The sequence below is a fragment of the Purpureocillium takamizusanense genome, chromosome 7, assembly GCF_022605165.1.
Source record: "Purpureocillium takamizusanense chromosome 7, complete sequence".
Classification (NCBI taxonomy): domain Eukaryota; kingdom Fungi; phylum Ascomycota; class Sordariomycetes; order Hypocreales; family Ophiocordycipitaceae; genus Purpureocillium; species Purpureocillium takamizusanense.
This window is the reverse complement of record NC_063074.1, coordinates 528,669-554,708: the sequence shown is the minus strand read 5'-3', so window position 1 is coordinate 554,708 and position 26,040 is coordinate 528,669. Positions and strand designations below refer to the sequence as shown.

Here is a 26,040-nt window from a genome sequence, read left to right as displayed (position 1 = left end):
GTGGTGGAAAAGCAACCTCGGTGGCAGGTTAGTAGTTGTGTGGATACCGCGGGGGCTCCAACAGCGATCGCCCTGGGAGCCTCGCAGGTGACGCGCTGGTGGGGAGCTTTGACTACGCACGTACCCCAGCCACCACTACCATCTGCATCATCTGCATCGCGCGAGCTTCCCCAAGCCTCATACGCTCAGCCTCGCTATCGACTTCACAGCTTGGAGGTGTCGCAAGAGGACCACACCTTCCGGCCGCCGGGCATGACGAGCTCCTAGGCGCAGTCATGTCCCTCGACATCAACAACGGCTTCCTTGCCGGCGCCAACCAGAGCGCCCCGGCCGATGACGAGCTGCCCATCTTCACCGTCGAGCGTGTCCAGCTTCAGTTCTCTATCGCGGCGGACTTTGTCGCCGCTCAGGTCGCCAACAATGTCATCATCCTGGCCCTGTCCAACGGCCGTATCCTGCGCATCGACCTGAATCGGCCGGAAGACATTGACGGTGAGCGCCCACGACGCCGCCGCCACCGCTGCCGCACAAAGCAGACGCGAGGGGAACAGAGAACCAAGAGCGAATCAGAGAGCTGATGAGAAAGCAGACATTGACCTCCCCAAGAAAACCTCCGACGTCGGCGTCATCCGTCGTATGTTCCTCGACCCCACGGCGTCCCACCTCATCGTCTGTACGGCCCTCGGCGAGAACTACTATCTGCACTCGCAGTCGAAGACCCCCCGGCCGCTGGGCAGGCTGCGTGGCGTGGCTATCGAGAGCGTAGCGTGGAACCCGTCGCTGCCAACTGCCAGCACGAGGGAGATCCTACTCGGCGCGTCTGATGGCAACATCTACGAGGCCTTTATCGAGACGTCCAACGAGTTTTACAAGAAAGAAGTCAAGCACCTCAAGAACCTGCATAAGCTTCCAGATGGCGCAATCACAGGTTTGTGGGTGGACAATTTGAATGGAAAGTCGGACATCAGGCGGGTGGTGATTGCGACGCAGAATCGGCTGTTCCATCTTGTCGGCCGAATTGGCCACGGGCATGATGGGACCGGCTCTGTCTACACGCGACTGTTTGAGTCTGAGCAACCGGTGGTGCACGAGCTTTCGCGGACGCAGCCGGGGTCCTATTCCACTCTTGCCGTGTCTCCGGACCCGCCCGAGACGAACCCGTATGCAGAAGACACCCCGGATCGGGCATACGCGTGGTTATCCTCGCAGGGCGTGTTCCACGGCAAGTTGCTCAACGTGCCGACCGACAATAGCTTGGGATCGAGGGTGTTTTCCGATTCCAAGATGCTGTCGAGAGCTCAGATTATCGCACCGGAGTCCTCTGGCAGGCGACGACCAGGATCGGAGACCGTTGATGCCTTGGCGCTCACGCAGTGGCATATCGTCAGCCTGGTCGGGGGACGCGTCATCGCTACCAACCGGCTCACAGGCGACATGGTGTCGGAGCACGACGTCTTGGGTGCCGGTCAGCGCCCTATTGGTTTTTCGGTGGACATGCAGAAGAACACTTTTTGGCTGTTCACATCGGAGGAGATATATGAGATTGTCGTGCGTGACGAAGATCGCAACATCTGGGAAATCATGATGAAGAACAAGCAGTTCGAACCGGCTTTGCGGCAAGCTAACACACAGAAGCAGAAGGAGACGGTAGCGGCCGCGTACGGCGACCACCTGGCTAAGAAGGGCCATTGGAACGAGGCAGCAACGGTTTACGGGCGGAGCAACAAGCCGTTCGAAGACATCGCGCTGAGCATCATCGACAATAATCAGCAGGATGCCCTGCGCCAGTTCCTGCTGACCAAGCTGGCAACGACGAAGAAGTCTGCAATTATGCAGAGGATGATGGTGGCTGGTTGGCTGGTAGAGGTATTCATGTCAAAGCTGAACTCTCTGGACGACACTATCATGACCCAGGCTGAGCTGGCGGAGAACCTCAACACTGCCGAGTCAAGGAAGCTACTGGAGTCTGTGAGGAAAGAGTATCAAGACTTTATCACCAAGTACAAGAACGACCTGGACCGCAAGATGGTTTACGATGTCATCAGCAGCCACGGCCGAGAGACGGAGCTCCTCTTCTTTGCCAACACCGTCAAGGACTATAACTACGTACTTTCGTACTGGGTCCAGCGAGAGAGGTGGGACGAGGCTCTGAATGTGCTCAAGAAGCAGACGGATCCCGAGGTGTTCTACCGCTACAGTAGCGTGCTGATGACACACGTCGCACAAGAGACAGTGGACATCTTGATGCGGCAGGCGGACCTCAACGCTCGGAGCCTCATTCCGGCATTACTTGAGTACAATCGCAACTTCAGCGGTGATGCCAACGTGCAGAACCAGGCCGTTCGGTATTTAAACTACGTTGTCTTCCAGCTCAACTCCAAGGACGCGGCGGTTCACAACACGCTCGTGTCCATCTACGCTTCACATCCGTCCAAGGATGAATCGGGTCTCTTGTCATACCTCCAGGCTCAGGGTGAGGAGCCGAGGTACGATCCGGACTTTGCTCTACGGCTGTGCATCCAGCACCACCGGACACTATCCTGCGTGCACATCTACACCAGCATGGGCCAATACCTGCAGGCCGTGGACCTGGCGCTGTCTCACAACGAGATTGAGCTTGCCTCGGTGATTGCTGACCGTCCCATGTCGAACCCTCAGCTACGAAAGAGGCTCTGGCTGGCAGTGGCAAGAAAGGTCATCTCGAGGTCTGACGGCATCAAGGCGGCCATTGAGTTCCTCAAGCGCTGCGACTTGCTAAAAATTGAGGACCTGATACCCTTCTTCCCGGACTTTGTTGTGATCGACGACTTCAAGGAGGAGATTTGCGGGGCGCTCGAGGACTACAGCCGCAACATCGACAGTCTCAAGAAGGAGATGGATGAGTCGTCGCAGACGGCGAGCAATATCAAGATGGATATTGCCGCGCTAGACCATCGGTACGCGATTGTGGAGCCCGGCGAGAAGTGCTATGTCTGCGGACTGCCCCTGCTGAGCAGGCAATTCTTCGTCTTCCCCTGCCAGCATTCGTTCCACTCGGACTGCATGGGCCGGAGGGTGCTCGAGCAGTCGGGCATGAGCAAGTCAAGCAGGATTAAGGAACTGCAGATGCAGGTCCACAAGGGCCTCGTTAGCGGTGCCAGGAAGGAGGCCGTGGTGGCCGAGCTCGACTCGTTGGTAGCCTCGGCATGGTATGTCCAAAGTCCAAACATTCCGACACCCGGGAATCTGGCTAACTTCACACCCACGGATAGCATCCTCTGCAGCGACTTTGCCATCAAGCGGATAGACGAGCCATTCATCACGAGCAACGATAATGTGGGGGAGTGGGCGCTGTGATTGATGCATGACCGCGAAGACGCTGCGATGATACCCTGTTTATTATCCAACCACACGAGATGCGGAAGACATGAATACACTAGACGATGTTGCTTCGGCGACTGTGGGCTTGAGACATGCGCGTATCCTGTTCCCATCCCATACACACCTCATCTGTTTCTTTAGTATTTGCAGACGGTAGCCCCCAATGTCGCTCGCGAGTACATCATGACGGCCACGACGCCGCCGTACAAGCCCAACACTTCGGCAAAGATGAGGATGAGCACCATGCCGACGTACAGCCGAGGCTGCTGCGTGCTCGCACGCACTGGAGAGTGCGACCGCACATGAAATTAGCAACGAGACGGGTCTTGACAAACGGCGAGCAAGCCTCCCCCAAAAGAAGAAGATGGAACAAACAAACAAGAGCCTTTGTGGGAAGGGGGGGGGGAAGGGAGGTTTGCCACGTACCGCCCGAGTCCCCGACGATGCCAATGGCAAAGCCAGCTGCCAACCCGCACAGGCCGACGGACAGGCCCGCGCCGAGCTGCAGGAATCCGGTGTAGATGGGCATCTTCTCGTAGATTTGGTTCGCGATAATGACGCTGATGACGAGGCCGTATATGGACAGGATCTGGGCCATGATGGCACATAGTCTTGACGGTATGGTACGGGTGGTCAGCATGCGCTCCCGGTCCACCCGGGCAGAGAAGAAGGGAGGCAAGCAACAAAGAAGGTCCCGAAGCAAGGGGCAAGGGGGGCAACGCACACGTTCTGCATCAGGCGATCGGGGCGGAGGACGCCCGAGGCAAAGATGGCGATGGCCGACTTGGCGGTCCCGTACGAGGCGCCAAAGGTGCTGAAGACGATGGCGGCGGCGCATCCCATGGCACCGAAGAAGGACTGTAGAACGGGGGGGGGGCGGAGGAGCGAGGGGGCAGGAAGAGTCAGCGCTGGCGCCTTGTGCCTCGCAGTGTGACATAGGGGGACGACTGTGTCTTCGTGCGGGGAGAGGAGAGAGGACACGGGGGAGGGAGTTCAAGGAGGCGGGCGCGATGTCGACTAACCGCGTACATGGGACTGTATGATGGACGAGGAGGGAAGGGATGTCAGCCATGCCATGCCATGCAATCGCGAAATAGAGCCGTCAAGACATATGTGGTGGGGATGGGCATACCACCGGTCCATGTTGGCGATGAGGGCGGGATCCATGGCCGCAATTGTGTGTGGTCTGGTACAGTATACGTGTCCGCGAGACGATGATTGATGATGACGACGGACGATGGCTATGGCGATGGCGATGCGATGGAGCGAGAAGCAGACACGGTTCCGCTTGCGCGCGCGCGTGTGAGAGAAAACCGTTGGTTGATATTTCCTCTTGCAAATCAAAGAGAGAGAGAGAGAGAAGGGGGGTTTTGTCTATTGTATATATCAATGCACTGGCGAGCCGCGCGCTGATGCCACCTCCTTCCATCAGCCGCCACATTTCAACATTCAGCTCGCCGAGACGAGAGACCAACCGGAAAAGGTACCGGCAGCAGCCTGGGGGCGGCGGCGGCGGCGGCGGCGGCGACGTCTGTCTGTCTATCTGTCTGCCTGCCTGCCTGCCTGCCTTCACGTCAGACGCAGGGCGCCAGCTTTCCCTTTGGCGGCCCGTTGACAAGAACACAGACACAGAAGGAGGAGGGAGGTGGAGGCGGAGGCATCACGACGGCGGCAGCGAGAGCCGGCGCCCGGCGCCGCCCCAGGCAGCGGCTTTTGCGGGGACAGGATTGGTGCAGGGGTGGGCGCCCCGCGCGCGACCCTGCCGGCATTTGGGAGCATACATACTTCGTACGTACTTTGTACGCTGTGTTCAAGCCGGGACGGGGCCGAGGTCGTCGGGCTGCCGGACTGGTCCACGTTGCCGGTGGTCCGCGGCAGATAGGAGAAAGATGCGGGAGGCCTCATGGGGTTGCGGGCGACCGGGGGGCCTGGGCCTGACTGACGGCGACAGGGTTGGCGGCGTATACAGTCGATCGGCAGGCGGGCGACGGCGAGTTTACCAAAGGTGGAAAGTAGCGGTGATTGTCCACGACTGCGCCGCGAGATGGGGAGGCGCATGCGATACGGTCCAAATACACGAGGGAAACCGTCTTGTTCGGACGAAACAGGCGTTTCGGGCGCACAGCTACGTACGCGTAAAGAGTACTAACGTTACATTCTATTCGCCAGACCGTGGGTAAATGATAAGGTAGTGATGTGGTGCCCGAGGCACGGCGGCGACTCTGCGAGTGCGCAGGGCAGCCGGTCAGTTCCTAGACGGGAGATGTGCAGGCGCCCCGTGGTACGGCCAAACCCTAAAATCCTCGAGTGGCAGACAAACGTCCAGGTAGTTTAGTTACTGCATGTATACCGAGGTGGGTGAGTGGGTGGGTGGTTTGAGGCACAACAAGGGCATGCTGAAACATTGCTCGGTGGAGGGCCAGATAGTTGCTGAGTTTCATGTCTGCACCCGATGACGACCTGGGACCCCCAATTATACCCCCGCAGCCAGCGTGTCAGTCAGCACAACTCCAGTGGTTTGACACGGCGCCACCGATACTATTCTTGGCCCAGCGTGGAAACTGTGAAATTATTCCTGTCGTGCATATCTCACTTGGGCCAGGCAGGCGCTCGAACCGCCGCCTTCGCATTGAAATCGTTTTGTCGAGCTGTGAGCCTTAAGCAGCTACCATTCATTATACTCCATCACCAAGTACAAGTCGCGTCAAGTGGCCGTCACCTCACCTACTACCTAGATAATCCCCCAGCTTGCCAAGTGAGCGGTTCGAGCCCCCAAGCCCAAAGTTCGCGGGCGGGCAGACTGGGTCCCGTGGGCCGCGCGTCGCCGCCCCTCCTCCCCTTCCTCCTTGGCATCGCCAGTTTCGGACTTCAGTCTGCCACTTTTGCGTCTGGAGTCCTGCATCCGACCTGCCGGGGACGGGGCTGCGGCACTCGATGTCCCGAACCTGTCGGTACCGCACCGCTCCAAGGGCGCGTAGGCGACGCCCGCGGAACGAGGCCAGCCGGCGCGCCGGTTTCTCTGGGCAACGCATGGGGCGGGCGGTGCGCGAGGCTCCGAGGCAAGGCAGGGCGGCTGTTCGGGTCTTCGGATGGTTCCAGGTTGGGCCGTCCGTCTCGTACCGCACGAGGGATGGCACAGGTCGAAGACGCAGGAGGAAGAGTCAGAGTCGGAGGAGCAAGCAGAGGAGGAGAGGGTGAAATAGCTCCATGGTTCCAGAACCTCGAGTCGAGGTCGATGCTCGTGGCCAAGGTCTCCTTGTGCTCCTTCCGCTCCTGATACCTGCGCAATCTCGGGGTCCTGCTGCGCCCACTGCATCGCATTGTATTGCTCCTGTCCATTACTCCTGCCCCATGCTCCTTCCTGCTCGCTTGCTCCGCTTGGGCTATTTTGACAGCTCAGCTCAGCGCGTGGCAAGTCCGTGACCGCGCGCTCCTGCCTCAAATACTTTCCACGCTGCTCTGGTTCTGGATGGATCAACTGTTTCCAAGACTCATCTTTTGTTCTCACCCTTTCAACTAATACCAAGGCCGACGAACCCACAAGTCGCTCCCCCGCCTAATAACTACTCGCTCCCCCGCCTCCTCTGTCGGCTCCCGCGCCGTGGCCCAGCCGGTACGATACTGTACGTACGCGTTCCCGACGCCACTCAGCAGCCGAATCGGCCTGCATCGTGACCTCCCTCTCCGGATTCTACCTCCCGATATAGCCGGGACCAACGCCCACCGATAATTCACCACCTCTAGTCAAGTTTGACGACGCACGGCGGTGCCGAAGAACCGTGGTCTCTCTTCTGCGCACATCCATCCTCGGTAGCCATTGCCGACCTCGCGGGCCATTTTACATATTCGCTCGCAGAGTGGCTGCCACCAAACGTCCGTCTGAATCGAGACTAGATCGGCTTCATCACCTCCGAAGACAAATCAGTTCTGGCTTCCGCGCGCACGGCAACTCGGCTGGATGGTCTGCGTCGGCCCTTTGTTCTCAGTGATAGCGACGCTCAGATAGCGCGCCTGGACAGCCCTATAACTGGCCCTCCTCACCGGCCCTACGTCTTCTACGTCTTAGAGATCCCAATTGCCCTTGTCGAGACTGATGATAAAAACGATAAAGTATACACACTAATACGATGTTTACAACCCTCTTATTCGCTGCAACTCTATTCCTCTTTCCCGGCGATGCATTGGTACTACGGCACCCAACTGATGGCGTCCCCCGGGTTGTTCATCTCGATTTGCAGAGAGCCCACGTCCGCGACCCCGTCTCCCGTGACAAGTTACGCAGGCGAGCTAAGCCCATAAAGGGCATCTTGGAGAACCAGGTGCGTTGTCTCTGCCTGTCATGCCTCTCTCAATCCATCTCGTGACGCGATGCGATGCTAAATATGGGAAACAGCAAACCCTCTACTTGCTCAACGTATCCCTCGGCACCCCACCGCAACAAGTCCGCGTGCACCTCGACACAGGGAGCAGCGATCTCTGGATTAACACGGAGGCTTCCACCTTTTGCCTCCAGTCCGATGCTCCGTGCAAGGCTACCGGCACCTACTCATCCAATCACTCCTCGACGTATCGGTACGTCAACGGCGACTTCAACATCTCCTACGTAGATGGCACGTCAGCTTTCGGCGACTATGTTACCGACACTATCCGTGTTGGCGACAGTAACCTGCAAGAATTCCAATTTGGCGTTGGATACAACAGTACCTCGGCGGAAAATGTGCTAGGCATCGGGTATCCAGGCAACGAGGCCCAGGTGGCGCGCTTGGACAGGAAGCCGTACCAGAACTTACCCGCCAAGATGGCTGCTGCCGGTCTTATCGCTTCCAACGCGTACAGTCTGTGGCTGAACGACATTAATGCCAATACCGGCACCATACTCTTTGGTGGTGTGGACACGGCTCACTATCAAGGCGATCTGATCTCCCTTCCGGTCCAGAAGGTTGACGATTCCTACATCGAGTTTTATGTCACCTTGACGGGCATGGACTTCGGCTCCCATACCGTCGTGAAGAACATGTCTCTCGCTGTTCTTCTAGACTCAGGGTCGTCCCTTACCTATCTACCCAACGACATAGCAAACGACATATATGAGCTCGTCAATGCATCCTTACAGAAAGACGATGGCGTGGCACTCGTGCCCTGCTCTTATCGCGACCAAAACACCACCTTGACTTTCAAGTTCAGCGATCCAGCCACAATTTCTGTGCCCATGAGAGAGCTGGTTCTTGACATGCTAGACGATGATGGCAAATCGATAGCTTTCGACGACGGTGTCCAGGCGTGTCTATTTGGCATTTCGCCCACGGATGACGCTACGAGCGTATTGGGCGACACGTTTTTGCGGAGTGCATACACCGTGTACGACCTGGACAACAACGAGATCTCCTTTGCGCAGGCCAGGCACAACGTGACGACATCTAATGTGAAGGAGATTGGCAAGGGAACCGGAGCCGTGCCTGCAGCCAAAGCGGCTCCGTCGCCTGTGACTGCATCATCTGGAATGCCGGGTCAGTCTGGTCGCCCCGGCCAGCACCCAGGTCAAAACATCATAAGCAGCGGAACCAACGCGATGGCACCGGCCATATCCCCGGGCCTGCTGGTCGCCATGTCAAGCCTGTTCTTCTACTGCCGAAGGCTCTGCCTTTGAGATACAGGTTCACGACTGCTCCCCTGTCATGATGGCTCGAGAGCGCCGCAACGGCGTTACAAATTGGTTTTAGACACAGTGCGACGGGCTGAAATCGTGGAAATGACGAGCGACGGCCAGCACGCGGGCGACTGTGACTTATATAGTATTGCCATCTGAGTGGCGCGTGGCGTTGCGGAGGGACCTGACGGGCGTATTCTTGGACAGTGCGACACCAACGCGACGGGCTCGTGATCCTAATTGAATAGAACATAGAAGTTAACGTACAGTACACCTACATGATCATGCACATAGGGAGTGCAGTCCACTGGCGATTGCGGGTTAGCAAGCTTTCTTTCTGAGCAGGGAACAGGTTGGCTCGGCTCCGGAGATGGTAGGAGTCTCGAAGCCAAGTGTCTACCAGACCAAATGGACGATGATGGTATAGCAAGTATGATTTTCCCATGCGAAAGATGGTGACGTCTTTCGTCGATAGTCGTTAATTTATTCTTTGTGAGCGGGAGCTAAAATTCCTGTCACTTGTACAATGTCCAAATTCCCTGGCGGAAGAGTTGCGAGAAAGTCCGGGTATCGTACAATTACAACCGCCACGCTCACCAGACCAACCCCATATCCAAACGTGCTTTTGCGGTCCGCAAAGGGAAGACCCCGTTTCCTCGTCCTGCTCGCCCGCCCCTAATTTGCCCGAGAAAACGTCTCATTTGCCGAGCGTTGTCTACATCCCCGTGGTGGTGTTTTGCCACTTCATCGTCTCATTCAACAGAGCCCACGCGCCGTCGTCGTCCCCCGGGGCCAAGTTCAACAGCGACTCTGGGATCTGGCTTGCGAAAAACGCCTCCTCGGTGGATTGCCATATCGGCGTCGATATGCGGTCCTGGAACGGCCGTAGGTCGAAGCGGTTCTCCTCGGGGGTGTTGCCCAGGCCCGCGCCGGCCGCCGTGCCGGGAGACGTGTGGCTGCTCCCCGAGACGCCGTCCGTGCCGCCATGCTCGCGGTTGGCTGGAGACGAGGCCGACGACGAGTTGGTGCGGTCCGGTAAAACGAAGAATTGGTTCCCGGGATGTGGGCGCAGGTCAACGCCGTCGAAGCGCCACGAGTTGGCCACCCCCAAGCCTGGCCCGCGGCTTGACGTGCTTCGCGACCCGCTGCTGACGGAGTCTGTCATGACGGAGCTGAGGATGCCGACATTCCGGTCGGATCCAGGACCGGGGCTCGGCGACATTCGCTTTCGTTTGCCCGGGTGGTCCATGGGTGTAGCAGCAACATTGTGTTTCGCCGCACGGAGAAAAGGCTGGAAACAGTCTGCGTTGATCAATCCCCGCACGACAGACTCGGTGCCCCTCGACCCTGATATGCCAGGCAGACATTTTTCCATTCTCAGGTGAGCAGGAGGGATGTGTCCCTTGGGATTGTTCAACGGTAGCCGCCCAGGCAAGATGGGCGACGTGGAGGTGTGCTTGGAGACCGGGCTCCGGGCCAGCATGGGGATGTTGGAATTGGCGCCGCCAAAGATGTCGCGGTACTTGCGGAGGTTGGGGAGTCTGATGATGGAGTCCAAACCATTCTTTTCTACGTCCAAGCAGGCTTGTTGGAGAAAGGCAGTCGTGATTTGGTGTTGGCGACCAATAGCCTCCATAGCACTGATGACAAGTTCGAGATTGGAGATGTCCAATGTCGTCAGGCCAGCATGGGGATCTTGTTTGGCCAGATAGACGTACACTGTCGTCGCAACGTACAGTGAGAGGGCACACATGGGACTCCTCTGCCGAAAGACACGAGAGTTAGCAAGAATAGGGAGGGACTAAAGGAGGCCCAGGGAGAGACGAGGTGGACGACATACAAACATGGCAGTCGAGTGAGAGCTCATCTTGACGATATTGACAATTTCCTCTGCAGAGGTTCTCAGGCGACAGAGACTCGACTGTCTCACAGACTCGGGTAGGTTGTGAGTTTGTTGCTTCTCGACGGCGGCGTGGTGCAAAGCGATTACTGCAGCATGAAGGTTGAGGTTGGTGTGAACGGCTGATGGGTCGCGGATGCATCGCGGGAGACGCAGCTGTTCGGGAAGGAACATGAAGGCATTTGACAACTTGTTGTCTAGGTCGCGATGCCGCTTCCACCAAGCCCCTTCCATCATATCGTGGGGGCGATCCGCTGGCTTGCATCTGTGAACATGCTGCAGTATGCTTCTGAATATCTGACAAATCACTATTGCGCCGGCAAAGCCACTGTACGAGGCACCGCTGAAGACGTCCTCCAGAAAAGGAGCCGTCTCCTCTTGGCCTGAGGAAAAGGCTTCCTCGGAGGCGGGGAGGCGCGTTGATATCTAAAGGAGAACTATTAGCACCGGGAGAAGTGGTAGGTCGAGGGGCATGGGCTCACATTGTTAGGGTCTATTAGGCATGCCCAGCCTGTTGATATACTCGCATGCGAGTCGATAGCAAAAGCCCCCCACATAACTCGGCGACGCTCCTCCAGTTCAGCCCACGAAGTGGTAGGGCCGAGGGCCGGAGGCTGATCCTCAGAGTTCCCATCCAGGCGGTCGAGACCCATCATCTGGGTAAGACGAACGCATCTAGCGCAGCTGGTGGAGGCCCGGGTGAAGAACATGCATTTGGCCTCGAAAGCTGCAATGATTGCCCATGTTTGTGCATGGGCAATAGTGATGAAATGCTCACCGTGGCCCTACACACAGATTTAGTCTGGTAAGCACGTTGAGGGCTGGGTGACGACGGCTCACCTTCATCTCATCTGCATCGGCGTACTGTCGGGCCCGCTGGTAGAAAATTTGGGAGTACTGGTCGTACTTGGCGTGACCGTTGGCGGCCAACGCCCAGATTGCGTACTGTAGACACATGGGGGGCTTCCGTAAAGGCCCACCATAGAAGGCTTGATAATATCGCCCGGAGTGAACCACAGGAATGAAGTGATACTGGCCAACAAAAAAGGCGTTGTTCCTGAAGGGCGGCGGTCAGCCGGACTCGGCTGAATGGGGCGGCGCGGTTGGGGACATAACACTTACAGCTCCTCCTGGACCTCGAACGGCGGGAGGGTCTCCGAATAGCCCAAGCCCATCAGCTGGCCGCTGCCGATAAAGTCACTTTCCTGAAAAGCAGGCATATCGAATGAGTCTTGAGGTTGGCTGGCGGCCCCCTGAGTGTCCGAGTCCTGGCCGGGAGGCCCGCTTTCAAAGGTAAAGTCGCCCATCTGAAGCGGAGGCTCGTCAGAGCGCTTGCTAGATTCGTCCGCTGCATCGTCACCAGCCTTGGTGTTGACCTGGTTCAGATACTCTTCCACCTGGGCTGTTCAGGGGCCCGAGTGATGTGAGCGGGCGGACGCGACTCGGGACGATGGAGGAGGAGGGCTGAGCCGGCGTACATACCTAGACGGGCCTCAAGCTCCTTGACATTGCGTCTCTTGAAGGTCGGCTTCCTGCGCGACTCGGGGTAGCAACACTCGGCGTCGACCTTGACACATCGAGTGCAAGCCGGCTTGGTGCGGTCGCATTTGAGCTTGCGTGAGCGGCACGACACGCAGGCAAGCGGCTCCGTGGCTGCGGCGGCGGCGGAATCTTGCACAGCGCTGGTGCTACCGGACTGAGTCTCCATGGCAGGCTTGGAGCCAGATGCTCGTCGAGAAGTGACTGACTGACTGGCGACCGGATCCGGGTGGGGATGGTCTCGGAGCGCCGGCCGGCCGGAGCGGCGGCGCGCGGGTGTGTGTGGATGAGCGAATATGTGTGCGCTTCTGCCCGCGACGTGACGTGATGATGGCGGACGGCCGTCAGCGGCAGTCACTGCTGCTGAGGCAGGCTGTTCCACTTCCTAGCCAGACGCTGTGCTCTCCGCCTCCACTGCGGCCGAGTTACTCTCTCCTTGAGTTGATGGTGGCAGCCGGAGCGTCGTTGCGATGTCGGGGCGGCACTATCAAGCATGCGTAGAGGGGCCTTGCCGTCGAGATATCTGGCTGCGGCCTCGTCTCAGTCCTGTGACGCGGCGGACGAACTCGGCCGTAGCACGGCGCGTTGCTTACGAATGGCGTGGCTTGCCGTTGCGGTTGCGGTACGGTGCGGCGGCATGACGCGCTGACACTTTGACAGCTAGCAGGTCACGTTTTTTTTTTTGGCCTCGCTCACCGTTTCTGCCTGCTCGTCCACTTCAAGCTCGTTGGCGGGCTGCTGCTAGACTGGACTTATCGGCGACTCTTTGCCCCGATGTCCGACCGCCTCCCGCTAAATCCGAGCGCCTGCGAGGCAGACGTCGGCACGACTGCCGTTGCCATCAATGTTTTCATTGTGCGTTACGTCTTGTGCGTGAGCGTGAGCGTGAGCGAGAGTGTGTACTGTGTGGTGTGATGTGCTGTGATGCCAATGTGAGTGAGAGCGACGGTTAATACCACTAATAATAAAAGACTTCCGTCGCCGTTGGTTGCGTGCCGCACAAAGACAGCCCCTGCTCTCCGCCAGTCACTGCTGCTTCGCATGTCCAGTGAACTTTGACCGGGCCACAGCCCCTGGAAAACCAGGACTGGGCGTTGATCTGACGTGCGGGCGGGGCCATCTGGTCTAGTCGTGACAGCATCAGTCGACCGGTTGTGCGAGTCAATGCCACCCTCTGCCACATGCCAGTCATCGAGTCGGCCAAGCATCGACAGTCCGTGTGCTGCTCCGCAGGTTGCCTACACAGCAAGCGACCGAATCGGAATCACGTTATCCAGCGCCTGGTAGGGCTAGGCAAAGCCGGTCTCAAACCCGCATTCCGAAAAGGTCACATCCCCATCAGTATAGTCAGTATACTTACTGCAAGCGATTGCTTGATGACTGAGTCCACACGACGCCACGCGTTGTTGTCGCGCGGCATCGTCACTTCAACCTTATCCCTGGAAGCGTCTGCCACCTGCCTATTCTATCACCTCTGTTCTTTAGAAAAATTGTCGATGTTTGCAGTGCGCGGCTCCGTAGGCACGTCAATGTTGCGCAAGTTAGCATCGCTGTACTTTGTAGTTACTACTTTGTACATAACCGGACATTCATCCGTCCTCCGTTTCGCGCGCGCGAAGGTAAGGCGTCTGACGATGCGAGTACCCAATCGATGCCTGGTGTTTCAAGCACATTGATCAATTCGCAGGGGTGCGTCTAGTGCCCAGTTGTTTCGGCCAAAATCCGTAATAGCTTAAAGAAGCGATCAGCGGCGTCTAGAACATGATGGGGAACACCTCGCGGAACGCAAAGCTGTGCAAGCCAGAACCTCTCCGGCTCTTTGTCACCTGGTATTTTACAAGACACTTGTAACCCATCAAGCCTTCTGCCGCGCCACGGACCAGTCATGGACTCATGAACAGTGCCTGACTGGCAAGTTGGGTTCCGGAGTCGTGTCGTCGTGACCTCGGCAACATTCTGGCGTTTAAGCGCGGTGGCGCCGCTGGGGTTTCGCCCAGACGCTAACGATGTCCTGTCCTTTGTCAGTGCTACAGTATTGTTGCCAGAAACAACCACGTGCCGTTGCACTGGACATTGTCTGTATTGCTGCTCGGTGCTCACCGTCTGAACGTGAGCCCGAGAACGTATTGGCCCATAAACTGCAATTATATCGGCAAGGAACAGGCTGCCGCTCTGCTCGATAAGCGAGGAAAACTTGTGGCAGGTATCCGGCCGTTTGGGTAAAAACTGGCGGAACCCTGTCGCTTGTTAGCGCCCGCCCCAGAAGTCAATTAGATGTGGTCCAAGACAATTCTCTCGTTGGCAGCAAGAAGCACTGTTCAAACAGCACAAGAGTCGAGCAAAAGTGCGTTGCTGAACATGAGTGCTAAGCTGAAATTGGCCTCCGTGTCACGTCATGGGGCCAAGATCCTCAATCCCAGGCAGAAAAGGGGCGGGGGGGGGTATATTCTATGTTTGTCTGCTGGCGACACCCTTTGTGGGAGGGCGTCGATGAGACGCCCAGCGCAGGTCTCGGCTTTGCTGGGGTGAAGAAGCCTCGTAGTTGTGGCTTGCGCGGCGTGTCGGCGACTGGGACGATGTCCCGAGGACCCGGCAAGTGTTGACGGATCTACATACAAGTGGCTCAACTTTGTGGAGAAAGCACGCTTCGCCGCGCTGGCGCCTTTTCTGTTGGGAAATAGGAGCAAAGGGTTTGCCTGTGCATCGTCATCTTGAGAGCGCGCGTGGGCACAACGTCAAGTAGTATGTTGTTGCTCTTGCTCTGATGCACGCCATGAAATCGACGTCAAGCATTGAGGCGGGGCTGTGGCGCATGCAGTGTTGGCGCAGATACGGCAGCTTGCTGGGCGGCTCAATGAAGGCATCTGTTGAAGATGGATGAGGAGTTGTCGCGCCGGTTTCAAAGCCAGTTCGCTGGACCCCGTTTAGGGTAACATTACTTATGGCTGTCGCTCCGCTTCATTCGCCGGCGGGCGAAGTAGATCAGATGAAGAAGGCACGAAGGTCCGTCGTCGCGGAACTTGCCGCTGTGGCAGTGGTCGGCCCTGTAAGGCAGGAACCCCCATCGAAATACGCCTAGTCACTGTAACTTAGCCTCTGCCTCGCAACTGCCTAGAGCAGCATACTTGCGGGTTGAAAAGGCAGGCGCAACGTAAGAGAACGACCCTACATTGGGCGAAGAAAGTACCTTATGTACGAAGTACAGTAGCATACTTCGCACACATGCTTTTGCCCCCCCGGCCACCCCGACATCGATTCAAGGAGCCAGCACCCCCGATCTGATCTGATCTGATCTGATCCTCGACTCTACCTACGAACACGTCCGTCCTTCGTGATGCGTCGCAGCCCCTCGCTCTCTTTTCGACCCGGCCGGACGTCAGGATCATCCGCCCACTAACCTACTTTGTGGCGCGTTTCTGTTCCAGTGTTCGTCAAGAGTCCCCCAGCGTGTGTCAACTGTCGCCCCCACAGTCAAGTAGACGCCACACGAACGCCGTCGCCGGCAGCCACAGCGGCCGATGCGTACTTCGTACGCCTGCAGGGCCAGCCCCGTTCCTAATCAGACGCCATGGACGATGACACGGCCCCAAAAACCCAAGGCTCCATGTCTCACCCCTGTCAGGCTGATGGATGGATGATGACAAGGGCCCTGCTAGGGGTCTTGGGCCACTCGCAGCTCCCGGAGAACCTCCATTGCCATCTGACACCTGCCCTCCTCACCTAGCTTGACTAGGCTGCTTCGACGACCGACGACACTTGCGGCCTGACCCATGTTCTCGGGTACGCCTGATCCGCGGCCTCGTCAACAGCCGCCGTTCGCTGCTTCGCTTTTGGTGTCCAGAGACACATGGTGCCGCTTCGCCCGTCGCGGGCCGCTGTTGCCACGATCAGTCTAGGCAATTCATCTACTTCGAACGTTCACTGCTTGTTACCACCAAGAGCGGCGGTAATTGCCCGCAACTCTTGAATGCTTGGCCCTGCCAGCGCAACCTCGAGCGGGCTCGTCCCTGAGCCCTGGGTGACGCCCGTTGTGAGCCCCTGACGCATTTCGTCGTGTCCAACTGGTTCGCGACGCACAGGGACGTGCACTGTTCTCAATAAGCCAACCTAGACCCCGCTGGGAATCCATCTCCGGGTCTGTGTCCCAGACTATCCATCTGTCACTGGGCGGCCGCACCGCTGCCTGTCCTGTCGGCCCAGCCGAGCACGTTTTATGGTTGACACCTCGTTCAACGTGTCACACAGCCACCTTGACGGGCCGGTCGCTGGGGACCGCAGAGTGTGGAGTGTGGATCGCCTGAAGTTGGACCCGCTGTCACACTCACACCCACATCTTGGCCGATGATGGCGGAACGACCTTTCAAAGAACTGGGAAGACTTGTCCGTTGTTGGTTGTCTGTTCTTCCGATCTTCTCCACCATGGATTATGCTGCTGTCTGTCCAATATTCTGCGACGGCCGTTGCCAAGCTTCCGTCCTGATGGTCAGAATCACGTCCACATGAGATGGCAGCAAACAGCCCGCAGTAACCTGCGCAGATCCCGTTCCTTCTGACCTCTGAGCTGGCCTGGTCTTGACAACCTACGATGGAGACCTGGAAGCCTAGTGGTGTCTGAGTTCAACCACTTTCGCCGGGCTGGCTTGCTTCGCTGATGGACTACTCTCCCAGCTGCACTAAGGTTACTGTCCGCGACGATCATCGGCCTGCATGACCAGCCCGTCCTGTCACAACTGACGGGGCACGCATGACGCCTTCAGACGTTCCAACGCTACATGGCGGAGTTTGCCGTCGCCGGGTTTTGATGCCTATCGTTGCCACCGCAGCGGCTGGCCTGTTGACGGGTGATGAAAGGGCATCGAGGTGTGGTCTGGTGGACGCGCGTGAGCCTCTCCGCTTTACCACTGCCCAATACAACCACAACCACGTCCGCCTTGTATCTGCTGGTTATGCGGCACTATGGAGGTGCATCTGTGGTTCTTCCACTGCAGCAGCCAAGATGTCAAGTCTTGACTTGGCAGCTCTTTGGCCTCTATTGGTGAGTCAAAGTCGAGGGAGCACACCACCCCTGCTTGAAAGTTCATCAAATCCCATGTTCGCAAGATCAAGTTTCTCGTTGCAGACTTGCTTTGAAGCGCCTTTGTGCCCTGTCGCCGTGCCCTGCCGCCTGACTGACTACGTGCCTCATCAAGGCCTTGGCGGTGGCCCGGGGTGCCGCCAAAGCCAAAAGACGTGATCATCCTGCATGACTCCGTGGCAGCAGGGAAGTTCGGCCCATGCTCCTCCCTCCGCAGCAGCGGCGGCGGCGGAAGTGTCTCTCTTGACCCACCCCATCCAGACCGCTGTCACTTGCACGCCCAAGGAGTGCAGGACAAGGGTCCTAGTAAACGATGGGGGCTGCGACCCCCCCTTGCCACACATAGCCAACCCCGGCCCGCGTTCACTACCTGTTTGGCAATAACCGCAACGCGGTGCTTGCGCCCTGCTGACCCTTGTTGAAATCCCACATCCCATCCCGTATTCATGTCTGTTTTGCGTGCCTAGGCAGCACCGAGAAAAAAAGTTCCAGTGTTCATGGCGCAAAAGCGTCAGAGAACGCTCCTGGTCTCGAGTGGTTCGACTTTCTGACAATGTGGTCCTGGCTCCACGCGAGACGTATATGAGCAATCTGTTAAGCTGGTCGCTGCGTCACGCACGACACTCGCGAAACGCGGGCGATCGCCTTGGCGGCCCACACAACTGCCGACGAGGGATTCAGCCAGCACGCCTCTCCTAGCCGGCGTACGGCGTACGTACGTGCGTGCGTGCAACGTGCTAGACGCGGCTACGAGCCCGAGCCCTTGAGAATTTACGTACGAACGCAGGTCTGTGTGCATCCTGGGGGGGATTATTCTTGGGTTTTTTCTTTTTGTTGTCATCGACGGGGGGGGGGAGATGGAGAGGAAAACGGCTCGCTCGGTCGGACATGCTTGAAACGGTACATGGTACCGAATATGTGCATAAGGTAGTAGGTGTAGGTACAAAAACGTACGTAGGTACTTCGTAGGTAGGTAGCCCTTTGTAGGAACGGAGGGAGGGAAGGTGGCAAGCTGAAAATCTGCCCCCCTGGAGGTTTCGCCAGCGAACCTTAATTCCATGGGACTGTCTGTCATTACTGATTTCTGATTACTGCTCACGATAGATACGAACTAGGGCTCTCAAGCACAAGTAGTACTGAGCATCCCCACTCGTAGGCCAGTGCATTACAGGGAGTCCGAAACCCCCGAGGCAGATGAGTTTGCCCTGGCATGTTGGTAGACGAATTGCGCGTTCCATAGGAAAACCCAGGCAGTAGCAGGCAGATCCATTCGCCCATCGTCTTCACCGTGTTCCATCTGTGGGAGCAGATAAAATCAGACGCACGTCATCATGTCCACCTCGTATCTGTTTCTTCGTATCCTCATGAAAAGGCATCCGACAATATAGGACAATATATGTACGAGCCCGTCGGGAGTGGCCGCGTAGAGTCGTAAAATTTCAAACAGGTCGGGTAAAAACAAATCGATCCGCTTTCATACGCTCTCTCGGCTTGGGTCACCCGTCATGCGCCTGTGCAGACCGTCGCTCATATCGTCGTCGTATGCGGAGCTCTCGCCGTCACTCAGGGGACGGGCGTTGCCTCGTCCGCCGCGTGCAACATAGTCGCTATTGCGCTCCGTGGAGGCGAGGATCTTGCTTTCCGCGTTGGCACTGCCTACGGCGCGCCCGTTTGTTGCGTCTGACTCGACTCTTGCGCTGTTGATCATGGCAGGTAACTGACGCCGTCTGGCGTTGATGAACCAGTTGGAGATTTGATCTGTAAAGAGCGGACAGTTAGTCTCAGGTAGTCACAAGAGTGGACAGATGGTTTTTCATAGAAGTCTCCCGAGAAGAAACGCACTCATCTGGAGGCCCGTCTGCCGCATCAAATCCTGCTTCTCATCCTCAGTCGGGTACGGGTGCTGCAGATGCGCCACAAACCAAGCACGCAGCTTGTCCGTGGTTTCTTTAGGGAGATTTCCCCGTCGTTTACGTTGCTTGGCATCCACACCCATGCCCAGGTTCCCATAGCGAGCCATCTCTTGATATGATGCCGAGCCGTAGCTTGTCCTGGCTGAGAAAGGTGCTCGGTCATACGGACGGACGGAGCTGGAAGACACGGACTGATATCGACCCGGTTGCTGATACGTGTAAGGATAGTCCTGGGCTTGGTACATGGGACTTCTATCGACGACCCCGGCCATGGGGTCTCGGGGACGCTGCATCGATCCAGCATGCTCTCGGTCAGCTTTGACCGGCGGTGGCAAGGCGGGCAATGCGGAGCGGGACTCGGGTCCGCTGTGGGCGTCGAGTCGTACAGAGAGGGTGCTTTTGGCGTATGGATCGCTCCGAGGGGATCTCGACCAGGGCAGAGGCGCGCCTTGTAGTGCATGCGCTTGGCGAGGTGAAGAAGGATGCCTAGAAGCTGGTCGTTCAGGGCTGCGGTAGAGCCGAGGTACTTGCTTGGCCCGGAGACTGGACTGCTCGTCATCGATCGAAATTCGGCGTCGCTTGAAACTCGGTGAGTGAACGTATTCCGAGGTATCTCGCGAGCCGGGAACAGTGAAATTCGTTTGCCGTGTCGACGTTATCCTATTCCCAGGAGGTTCAGGAAGCGAGCCATCGAGGTTCAACTCTGGAAAGGTCTTATTACAGTTTAGCAGTGTTACGCAGTTGGAAAGACTTCGACGGTTCCGTACCTGGCGGATGGATGGAAGGGACACTGCATTGTTCTCGGTGCGAGGTCGGGACAGCTCCAACGATGGCCGAGAGCGGTCCCAGGAATACTCGTTCCGGAACATTGAATGTGATGATGGCGTAGTCACGGTAAGCGTGCACATGTTGGGCTGATGTTGCAGGTTTGGCTGAGGATTAGAGGTCGATTTCGGGGACCGCGGTGGGCTCTCTTCCATAACCGAGCCAACACTGGCCGAGCAACTCGCAGACGGACCTTGCCTGGCGTGCTTTTGAAGGTGAGCCGGCAAGATTGGAGTGCGCCGCGCGCCCGAGCCGCTATGATGAAGGTATAAAGGATGAGGAGGATGCTCAGTAGCCGGTAAGATCCGAGGGGGAGGCGCCCAACGAGCTAAGCCGGGTACAGTCTTGAACCCCTTTCCGATGCTTATTAGAGTCCTCGAGGAACAGGAATGTGGAGTGACTTCGATAAGGGCGTCGAGCAGTGCGAGGTGTGATTTTGGTGAAGCCAAGAAATAGACAGGACGATGTAGCAAACCGACGAACCGAGTCAACGAGGTGGGATGTCCCACACCTTTTGTATAATGAAAGTGCCGGGCCGCTAGAGAGACGGCGGCAGCCCTAGGGGAGTGCAGAGATGGGGAATCAGATCACGGACCAGGGGCACGGATCAAACAGCCAGAAAAGGCAATACTAGAGGGACATTGACTCCGGAATGAGGACGCCGCCAGGCCCGCAGTGGATGTCTGAGTGGTTTGGTGGGAAGCCGATTTGCAAAAGCCGGCACACGCAGACTAAGGTTGCGCGAGGCGCACGGGACGATCCCCACGGCGGACTGCTGGCCGAGTGTGATTATTATTATCATCCAGTGGTCAACAGGGCAGCGAAGCTCTGCAGAGGGACTGAGTGGCCCAAGTCCCGTCGGGTGAAATCGAGGGCATGTCGACCAGTGAGTGCGGGATAGTTTTCGCATCCCGACAAGGTACATACACGCGAGCCCGTCGAATCTACGAGGAGCACGATAATACTGGGCTGTGGACCAGCACCCCGTCATGCATGCCATGAGGGTCTGGCCGGTGCAGCGGCCGATCTGGCAGAGGCCCCCCAGTCCAGTCCAAGCCAGCGAGCGACTCGCTGGCGAGGAAGGTTTCCTCTCACGACTGGGAGGCCCCGGCCTGGCAGCTCCTGACGACGGGGTTAGGGATGTAGTGGTGGTCGCCGAGCACAGGTGCGGGTTGGGTTCCCTTGCTGATGACAACAAGCACCTGGCTGGGCCCGCGGCTCGGAGCTGCCAGATTTCGCGATTCAGGAAGACAGATAGAAAGCCAACAGAAGCGCGAATGAGCCGCTAGCGAGTTGGCCGCCCCATGGCAGGGGTGTCTGCCCGTCACTGAGCCAAAGCGTGGGTCACCGGGGGGCGTGTGTGATGCATGTATGTAAGATGTAGGTGGCTGACGGTGGGAGGGGGGCGGGCCACGCCAGTGGCACCTGGCTTTCACCCCAGGCCCAGGGTGACGGGTGAGTCGCGCGGGAAGAGGGGCTCCGTTCATCCCCCAGAGGGACCTGGCCTGACAGGATGACGCCGGCCGACACTACCAGTTCGCACAATGAGCAGCCGAGGGCGTGTTTTCGCCGAGGGCTGTGTGCCCGCCCTGGTTGCTGCTGGCGCAATCGGGACGTTCCTGGCCGGCGGCACGGGTAGGACGCGGGCATGCCTTTGCGCGCGAGACGAGCCAGGAGACATCCGGGATTGTCGTGGGACGGGCGGACGGCGGGACGGATGCTGGGGATAGCGGCGGCGACGACGGCGGCGGTGGCGACGGCGACGACGACGACGACGACGTCGACGGCCAACCTTGGGAAGATGGGGGTGGTGGGCAAGGGTTCGTGGCAAGTCGTTCGCAACGTGTGTCGACTGGAGTTAGGCACGCTGACCCGGCCACGGCGTCGGGCGACCGTAACAGCGACGTCGACATGGGGCCAAGAACAAAGGGACCGCGACTCTGAGCTGACACCAGGTTCTGGCGGTGCCCGAACAAACCAACCCAGACCCCACACGGCAAGCCAGCTGTCGTTGCGAGCCAGGTCTTTGACGTTGATGGCAAGTCGGAACGCACGCTAGGGGGTGCACTAGGGCGCCATGACACCCCCATCCGTTGACGATGGTTGCCATCATGGGGCCTGTCTCAATGGGCCTTGCCAGGTTGGGAGTTCCGATGCGTGCAACAAGGGAAAGCTGTCGTCGAGGCTGCTTCGAGAGTCTGAGCCATCCAACCATCTCCGGTTGGAGTGACGGCGGGCAGGACGGATTGTGCCTGACAGAGTGACACGACGCCAAAAAGGCATGGGGTGGCACTCGGACTTTGGTAGCCACATGATGAGTGAGCAGCTTGTCATCAAAGCCAATCCGCACCCCCAAGGCCAGGCCCTCCCTGCATTGGGTGACCGCCTGGCAGCGCTGTTGGGTGTCAGGAGCCTACGGGAACGGGCTCGCGGGACATCTCGTCGCATACATACCTGGCAGCGTGGCATGTGTGTATGTAGTGGGAGCAGATGCAGGTCACTCACTGTCAGCCATATATTGAACCGCCCGCCGTCCCGTGGAATGTGGGATGCCGCTGTATGTGCGACACGAGCTGCCTCCAAACACCACATTGTTATAATGGACGGGACTCGCGGCGGCGCTGGCTGGCAACCGGCGATGCGGTGCGCCCTGCCTCTCTTGTCCTGCTTCTTCCTCTGATCTGATGACGATGCGCTGCCCCGTCGAGTTTCGGTCAAAAAGCCCGTCCGCTACGATCTGACGGGCTTGGCCCCAAATTTCTGAAAGTTTGCAAAGGCGGTTCCCGGACGCATTGTGGAACGGCGCACCCCCCCTTTGGCGCCACGCCATGTCGCGACCACAAAGGATAAGTCAGGCGAGCACCCATTCCCCAGGTTTGCTGGCATCAACGCTGTTCCCTCGTCGTTAAAGTTTGCCGGTGCCGTTGTCTCGGGCTGGATGGCCCCCAGCGCCGCTGTGACCCTGGTTTCCGTCGCACAGAAGCTCAGACATTTGTGCTGGAGCCCTCAACGGCGCTGTTCCAGGACCGACCACCACAGCAAATAAATGGTGGCGATCCGTGCTCGCGCAATCGCAATGGAGCGCTGTAGGTACGTTGGTGGTCAAGACAAGGCCTACCCACATCAGACCTCGGCTGGGACGTTTCGGACTGCAGACGGGCGCATCGAAGCAGTAGGCTCGCGTGACGCAGGCAGGAGCCACGGGTCGTAAATCGCTTGCATGATGCGGCCGGCATTGATTGGCATCCTGGCTTGCTAGATAACGGGCATTGTGTCATTGTCGCGGAGCGAATCGCTCCTCTTCCCGTCACACCGAGTTGGCAACACGCCGAAGGGGGTATGTAGATACGTATGTCGTCTGCCGAGTTCGATTCACGGCTGACCGGGCGGCTTGACGAAATGGTCACCTGTCCATCCATCTATCCAGTCAGTCAGTCTGTGCCAGACATCGAGACAAGGCCCCTACCCTGTCAAGGCTGCATAATTGTACATACGGTTGACAGCCGTTCCAAGATCCGGGCGGCCAGCGCCAGCGGTGATGCGTCAGCCGAATCACAAGATGCGACTGGTTCGCCAAGTGGCACAAAGCCCGGCTGGCGATCTGTCGGGCCCAGATCGGTGCCAATGCGGATGGTGGGTGGAGTGACACATGTCAGCGCAGCCAGAGCTCGTTGTGGCTGCCGCATGGCCCTGAACGTTGGGACGTCGGGCCATCAGGTACCAACATGCTGCGGTGCGTGCCCTTGCAACGCCATTGTTGAGTGAAACAGCGAGGCACCCGGGGGGGGGGAACATCTGCCAGGCCAAGCCAGAGATTCCGAAATCAGACGTCAAAGTCGCCTGTGCTGCAGACTTTGAATGAATGCATGTACAGTATATGTAAGTACAGTATAGGTATGTAAGGTAATCGAGCCTCCCGCATCACATGACGCGCGAGACATCGCTCCTTCCTGTCCGTGGTCCCTCTTGCTTCTTTTGCACGAGGGTCGACGAAGCAAGCTGCCTCCGGGGACAGACGCCTGAGGCAGCAGTGGCAATTGCTTTACTGCGGTACCCGACCTTGTCTTCGAAATAGAGTTTCCCCTTGCCTTGCATTTCCTTTTCAAACCCTTCTGCGGGAATCGGAGACGGCAGCCCCGTACCAACCCCTACGGTAATCCTTGCGTACCAGTTCGCACACCGTCCGTTCCGTGTACTGCACGCGTTCAACGGCTCAGAACGTGCCGACATTTCTAAACCTAACCTGGGCGGTGGGCGAAAGTAACGCCGCCTGCCAAACGAAAAGGGGACCCATAACGGCCCCACGACCGACCGCTGCCGGAGCACACGAGCCGCGATAAATCTCGGGGAGGGTCACGTCATGGCACGGATGGTAGCGAAGGGGCGCATTATCGAGCTGAAGCAGGGCGGAGAAATAAGGCTTTGCGGTCGGAGTCGACATCGGATTTACAAGCCACGAGAGCCACACCCACCCAGGCACGGGTGGCGGCAGCCCACAGAAGCGTCGGCGAGCATTGGCCAGCTTCTGGTCGGACAGGCCAAGGGCCGTGACCAGCGGGACGGGGACCCCGTGGCTTGCTCTGCTCCCGCCATGGAACAGGTTCCTTTTCGCCGTGGGCAACGATGCGACGGACGTCTGTGGCCGGTGCCCGGGATTCGAGAGCCCGCCCGAGCCCGCATCTCGTTGGCTTGCCACGAACCCTGGCGCCGTTGATGCGCGCACTCACGGAAAGTCCCGCTGACTGAGAATCACTAATCCCTCGGCCCACTGGTTCGCCGGCCGGCGGGCCCCCTGAGTCGGCGAGCACCTCTGCAGCAGTAGGCTGGAGTGGGAGGCCTGGAAGCAACCGCCCTCAGTCCATCCAACTGGCGTGGATCCCGCTGGCGGCACCCCGGCGTGGCTCCACGGGCTTCCCACGAACAGGAACCACCCGCCCAATGGAACTGCCGTTCACGGGAGGTTGACCTCGCCAAGCCCGGCTTGCAGGGCTCACCCATGCTGATCCAATGTGCCGTGGGGGCTTTGGAAGGGTGCATGGAGCTAGCGTCCTGACATCTGTTAGCTGCCAGATCGGCACCTGTGGAGAGGCCTATCGGCCGAGCCTGGACTGGGCTGGACTGGATGAGCAAGGGCTGGCTGATGATGCCCCGAGCCAGGCGGCATTTCGGGGAGATTCACGCCGGTGTCATCCATTCGCCTGCCTGGACACTTCCGTCGCCCGAGGCGCTTCCTTTCTGGTGTCATTAGCCGAAATCCCAATCCCATCGGGTTCGAAGCGGCAGCGACCAGCTCCTGCCTTTGGCCAAACTTTTCCGCAACGGGCAAAAGTAAATACAGAGGTGCAGCCCCGACTTGCACGTACAACTATGCGGAAAGTACACTACGAAGTACATCAGCGCACATCTCGCGGGGCAATCATCATCAAAATCAGTCGACGGCTACCTAGGTGTTGGGACAGGGCATGCTGTGCTCTGCCCGACTGCCTCCAGGAACGCGTCCTGTGACTTGGGGGCCGGCCCTGGCGATTCGAGCTCAAAACAGCGCTCCGATAGTCTCCTCTCACAATCTCATAGCCTCCCCCAGGCAGGCGTTGGTGGTGGTTGTTCGAATGGGTCGGAGACTGTACTCGATAACCCCGAGTTGCGGGTCAGTCACCCAACAAACGCCGAACTGAGCCGGGTCATGACTCTCTACACCAAAAGAGGCAGCGACAATGGCGACATACAGACGAATGCGATTTCCCTTCCGTCCCGAAACAATTGGTACCACGCCGATTCGCTG

General features: G+C 58.2%; 8 protein-coding genes across 8 annotated transcripts; 2 read left to right on the top strand and 6 right to left on the bottom strand.

Annotated features, from left to right (window-relative positions):
* The first annotated feature begins 131 nt into the window (after positions 1 to 131).
* Positions 132 to 4,216, top strand: PEP3 (tethering complex subunit). The gene is made up of 3 exons (XM_047988972.1): positions 132 to 492; positions 590 to 3,188; positions 3,252 to 4,216. The coding sequence occupies exons 1-3, from the start codon at positions 276 to 278 to the stop codon at positions 3,334 to 3,336; spliced, it is 2,901 nt and encodes a 966-aa protein (XP_047844971.1). The 5' UTR covers positions 132 to 275; the 3' UTR covers positions 3,337 to 4,216.
* On the bottom strand, positions 3,348 to 4,963 carry JDV02_007476 (uncharacterized protein). The gene is made up of 3 exons (XM_047988971.1): positions 4,493 to 4,963; positions 3,787 to 4,395; positions 3,348 to 3,643 (listed from the first exon to the last, which is right to left on the bottom strand). Exons 2-3 carry the CDS (start codon positions 4,295 to 4,297, stop codon positions 3,498 to 3,500), a joined length of 657 nt encoding a protein of 218 aa, XP_047844970.1. The 5' UTR covers positions 4,298 to 4,395; positions 4,493 to 4,963; the 3' UTR covers positions 3,348 to 3,497.
* A 1,839-nt stretch (positions 4,964 to 6,802) lies between these two features.
* On the top strand, positions 6,803 to 9,319 carry JDV02_007475 (uncharacterized protein). The gene is made up of 2 exons (XM_047988970.1): positions 6,803 to 7,679; positions 7,754 to 9,319. Exons 1-2 carry the CDS (start codon positions 7,488 to 7,490, stop codon positions 9,005 to 9,007), a joined length of 1,446 nt encoding a protein of 481 aa, XP_047844969.1. The 5' UTR covers positions 6,803 to 7,487; the 3' UTR covers positions 9,008 to 9,319.
* Positions 9,320 to 9,722: 403 nt separating this feature from the next.
* On the bottom strand, positions 9,723 to 12,615 carry JDV02_007474 (uncharacterized protein; the record flags this gene model as incomplete). Its single annotated transcript, XM_047988969.1, has 6 exons — positions 9,723 to 10,769; positions 10,848 to 11,333; positions 11,390 to 11,692; positions 11,748 to 11,964; positions 12,030 to 12,309; positions 12,390 to 12,615. 6 exons carry the CDS (start codon positions 12,613 to 12,615, stop codon positions 9,723 to 9,725), a joined length of 2,559 nt encoding a protein of 852 aa, XP_047844968.1.
* A 691-nt stretch (positions 12,616 to 13,306) lies between these two features.
* Positions 13,307 to 13,654, bottom strand: JDV02_007473 (uncharacterized protein; the record flags this gene model as incomplete). The annotated part of the gene is made up of 1 exon (XM_047988968.1): positions 13,307 to 13,654. One exon carries the CDS (start codon positions 13,652 to 13,654, stop codon positions 13,307 to 13,309), a length of 348 nt encoding a protein of 115 aa, XP_047844967.1.
* Positions 13,655 to 16,175: 2,521 nt separating this feature from the next.
* Positions 16,176 to 16,493, bottom strand: JDV02_007472 (uncharacterized protein; the record flags this gene model as incomplete). The annotated part of the gene is made up of 2 exons (XM_047988967.1): positions 16,176 to 16,321; positions 16,379 to 16,493. The coding sequence occupies 2 exons, from the start codon at positions 16,491 to 16,493 to the stop codon at positions 16,176 to 16,178; spliced, it is 261 nt and encodes an 86-aa protein (XP_047844966.1).
* Positions 16,494 to 17,341: 848 nt separating this feature from the next.
* On the bottom strand, positions 17,342 to 17,683 carry JDV02_007471 (uncharacterized protein; the record flags this gene model as incomplete). The annotated part of the gene is made up of 1 exon (XM_047988966.1): positions 17,342 to 17,683. One exon carries the CDS (start codon positions 17,681 to 17,683, stop codon positions 17,342 to 17,344), a length of 342 nt encoding a protein of 113 aa, XP_047844965.1.
* Positions 17,684 to 18,994: 1,311 nt separating this feature from the next.
* CUP9 (homeodomain super) lies at positions 18,995 to 19,705 on the bottom strand (the record flags this gene model as incomplete). Its single annotated transcript, XM_047988965.1, has 2 exons — positions 18,995 to 19,278; positions 19,363 to 19,705. The coding sequence occupies 2 exons, from the start codon at positions 19,703 to 19,705 to the stop codon at positions 18,995 to 18,997; spliced, it is 627 nt and encodes a 208-aa protein (XP_047844964.1).
* Between the last annotated feature and the right edge of the window lie 6,335 nt (positions 19,706 to 26,040).

Excerpts from the sequence above, each read along its gene's own strand:
- JDV02_007476 (XM_047988971.1), bottom strand. The coding sequence starts at position 4,297 with ATGTCACACTGCGAGGCACAAGGCGCCAGCGCTGACTCTTCCTGCCCC. Across the intron at positions 3,644-3,786 it reads CATCGTCGGGGACTCGGGCG|TGCGTGCGAGCACGCAGCAG; the intron begins GTACGTGGCAAA and ends CGCACTCTCCAG.
- PEP3 (XM_047988972.1), top strand. The coding sequence starts at position 276 with ATGTCCCTCGACATCAACAACGGCTTCCTTGCCGGCGCCAACCAGAGC. Across the intron at positions 493-589 it reads TCGGCCGGAAGACATTGACG|ACATTGACCTCCCCAAGAAA; the intron begins GTGAGCGCCCAC and ends ATGAGAAAGCAG. Across the intron at positions 3,189-3,251 it reads TCGTTGGTAGCCTCGGCATG|CATCCTCTGCAGCGACTTTG; the intron begins GTATGTCCAAAG and ends ACCCACGGATAG.
- JDV02_007475 (XM_047988970.1), top strand. The coding sequence starts at position 7,488 with ATGTTTACAACCCTCTTATTCGCTGCAACTCTATTCCTCTTTCCCGGC. Across the intron at positions 7,680-7,753 it reads AGGGCATCTTGGAGAACCAG|CAAACCCTCTACTTGCTCAA; the intron begins GTGCGTTGTCTC and ends TATGGGAAACAG.